We start from the raw sequence: 3526 nt of genomic DNA on the forward strand, positions 1-3526 counted from the left end.
CAGGCCCCAATCTGATCTGGCAGTGTTTCTACAGCTGGATGCGCTTCCTAACACCAACCACTCCAAGAGTGTAGTGGGTGCTTTTAACATGCCACTGGCACAGGGGCCAGAGGAGCTGGCATCAACCACAATTGGATGGTGATTTTTACGTGCCACCGACATGGAAACCAATCAAAGCGGCACTGGCATTGGCCATGTTCGGATGGTGCTTTTTACATGCTACCGGCATGGGGGTCACAACTACAATTTCCATTTGATTTGATTTTGATATTGTTGTTGATGTACTTGACTCAATAGGTCTCCTCAAGCACGGTATGTCGCCCTACGATCCACAATTACACAGCACCTAAAACAAATAGTAAAATCATGGTACATGTTACCAAGCCGCACTTCTTTACAAGTGACAGCTAGATATATGTACCTTGATCATCTTCCTCGGTATCCAAAACAGAGCTGCATGGATACTTTTGTATTACTTGCAGAGTAAGTAATTTTTGAGAAAGTAACAAAACTATTTCAGATCAAAAAAAAAATTTAAAAAAAAAAAAAAAAAAGGAAAAAAAGCAACCAAAGAAACAGATAAATAGAAATTTCATTGTGAAAATTTATTACGTTCAAATTCATTAAATAATAAAAAATCTTTCAGTGAGTTAGGAATGTGAAGTTTTTTGATGTTGTCATCTATCGAAACCTTCAAATGTCTCCGAATACTAATGCGACACCATTCTTTCAGTGTTCGTTCTGGAAATAGTAAAGACGTTAACCATGGTATCACTTGTTTGTAGTTGTTGCATTTCTCAATCTGCAAAAAGAAACGAGAAATTTTTCTTGTTAATTCCTGGAAATAAATTACATTCTTAATTATTATTCAAAATATGGGCAGACTCTTATTCTGAACCCTAAACAATGTGAATAGATACTGTAGATGGAAACTGAAAAGAAGCCCATCATATATATATATGTATATATATATATCGTCTGTAAACATAAATCCTAAGAAAGAAGCACACTCTAAGTTATAGAGCAGTATATATTAAAGCTAGATAAGGATGGTGCATGGGATTACTTTAGGCTTCACATCCATAAAGGGCCTGGCTTTATGGCATCTCATCAGATCGCAAAACCTGTTGGCTAAAGGCCTCTCTAGAATATGGAGGAAAGGATGAGCTCGTTACTCAATGTCAACAAAGGGGATCGTCTCCCCTTGGCTATTTTTTGCTGATGTCAACAAAGGGGGTTGTGTCCCTTTGGCTATCGAACGCCCGTGCCAACAAAAAGGGTTATATGTCCCTTTGGCTATCAATCGTTGGTAGCCCTGCTATCTCGTGGGTTCCAATAGGCTAAGAGGAATTTCCTAAAATGCAAGCACAGTCCAAAGACCTCTGTCCTGGAGTTCAGGAGGTTCCCTGGGTTGAGGGAGTCCTATCGGAATCCATGAGATAGCAGGACCACCAGCGATCGATAACCAAAGGGCCACAACCCTCTTTGTTGACATCAGCGATCGATAGCCAAGGGGAGACAATCACCTTTGTTAACATTGAGTTAACGAGCTCATTTCCTCCTTCATATTTTAGAGAGGCCTTTAGCCAACAGGTTTTGGGATCTGATGAGATGCCATAAAGCCAGGCCCTTTCTGGATGTGAAACCTAAAGTAATCCCATGCACCAACCTTATCTAACTTTATATATATAGATAAATAAATAAATATCTGTGTGTATATATATGCATACACATATATGCAAGCATATATATATGCATACATACATGTGTATGCATAAATATATACATATGCATTTAAATATATAAACACATACATACAAATACATACATACATACAAATACATACGTACAAATACATACATACATACAAATACATACGTACAAATACATACATACATACATACATATATACAAATACATACATACATATACATATATACATATATATATATATATAGGTGCATGTGTGACTGTGTTGTAAGAAGCTTGCTTGTCAACGACATGGTCCAGCATTTATTTCCAAGGTGCCACACAGCGGGACTGAACCCAGAACCATGTGGTTGGTAAGCAAGCTACTTACCACACAGCCACTCCTGCTAGCATGAGAAAATAAATATAGAAACATTAACCCTTTTGTTACCATATTCTTGTAGAAACACACTGCCTTTGTTTCAATTAATTTTGAAAATACTAAAAAATATAGTGAAATAACATTACTTGGCTCAGTGAAACATCCATGATGTGATGGTGTTTGAAACGAAAATTATCCCAAGGAAAGGCTATGAAATTAGAACACTTTAAAAAAGGAAGTTTATATCATACAACCAGAGTGATTTCAAGCTCTTTGGTATCAAAAGGGTTTAAAAGAAGCCATTTTTATTGCTATGCATGCACACAAACATAAACACACACGTGGTATTACTGGTGTGTATAATAGCTGTCTTATTTTACAGCAAGCAGATGTGACTTCTTTAGATTTTATTTCCCGAAATCTGTTTAAGCAATATTACACCTATTTGAAATTTGATCATTAGTTTTATACGTTAGCAGTCACATGTTTATTTTTATGTGGCGTGTATGTTGTGCTGTGTGTTTATTTTCGTGTTGTGCTGTGTTATGAGAAATGCTGGCGTCACCAGTCGTCTATTTTTGCAGGGGGTTTTCTCTACGATATGAACATGTTAGCAATAATATTTCTCGTCTTGATGATGGAACTGTGAAAGTCTTGAAAACAATGATTATGATGGATGTAAGAACTTTTATTGTTCTAATTCAGGGCTTCTCAACTGGAGTCCCATGGATGCAATATAGCAAACTGGGGAGCGGAGAGGGCTACAGTAACTTTTCAGAGGAAAAAAAAATCTCATAATAAAACACTAAAAACTAAAAGTAATGGTGCTCGTCATATATACAAATGTATATATGTATGTATGCGTGTGTATGTATGTATGTATGTATGCATCTGTGTATGTATGTCATTATTCAGTTTATTTCAAGATTTCTTGCTAATAGAGAAAGAACCGGTTTCTAACCTAAAATAAAAATATATATATATATATATCTTATTTCTTTTACTTGTTTCAGTCATTGGGGCACCACCTTGATGGGTTTAGTAAAATAAAACGACCGCAAGACTTATTTTTAAAACTTGGTACTTATTCTGTCAGACTCTTTTCCTGAAATGCTAAGTTATGGGGACATAAATAAACCAACACTGGTTATCAAGCAGTGGAGGGACAAACACAGACGCATACATGTATGTATATACACACACACACATGTATGTATATACACACACACATATATATATGTGTATACACATATATATACACAAATGTGTTGTGGAAGGATCCTGACCACCTCCACGTGACTGAAAGTGGACTAATGCATTTCAATAAAATAACAAAACTGGGTGAAATGTACTGCTGCCAACTGCTACAGTTCACAGCTTCTTTATTTTATTGTCACGTGGGGGTGGTCAGGATTCTTCCACAACAATATATGTCACACACACACACACACACAC

The 3526-nt window shown here is 36.4% G+C and overlaps 1 protein-coding gene across 1 annotated transcript in view; it reads right to left on the reverse strand.

Annotated features, from left to right (window-relative positions):
* Positions 1 to 580: 580 nt before the first annotated feature.
* The window catches only part of LOC106876708 (ankyrin repeat and SOCS box protein 8), a 30014-nt gene continuing 27068 nt past the window's right edge, over positions 581 to 3526 (reverse strand). Inside the window, exon 3 of the mRNA XM_014925372.2 lies at positions 581 to 802. Coding sequence (XP_014780858.1) covers positions 593 to 802 — 210 coding nt within the window. The 3' untranslated portion in view covers positions 581 to 592. The remainder of the gene's footprint in view (positions 803 to 3526) is intronic.

The sequence above is a fragment of the Octopus bimaculoides genome, chromosome 11 (assembly GCF_001194135.2).
Source record: "Octopus bimaculoides isolate UCB-OBI-ISO-001 chromosome 11, ASM119413v2, whole genome shotgun sequence".
Lineage (NCBI taxonomy): Eukaryota > Metazoa > Mollusca > Cephalopoda > Octopoda > Octopodidae > Octopus > Octopus bimaculoides.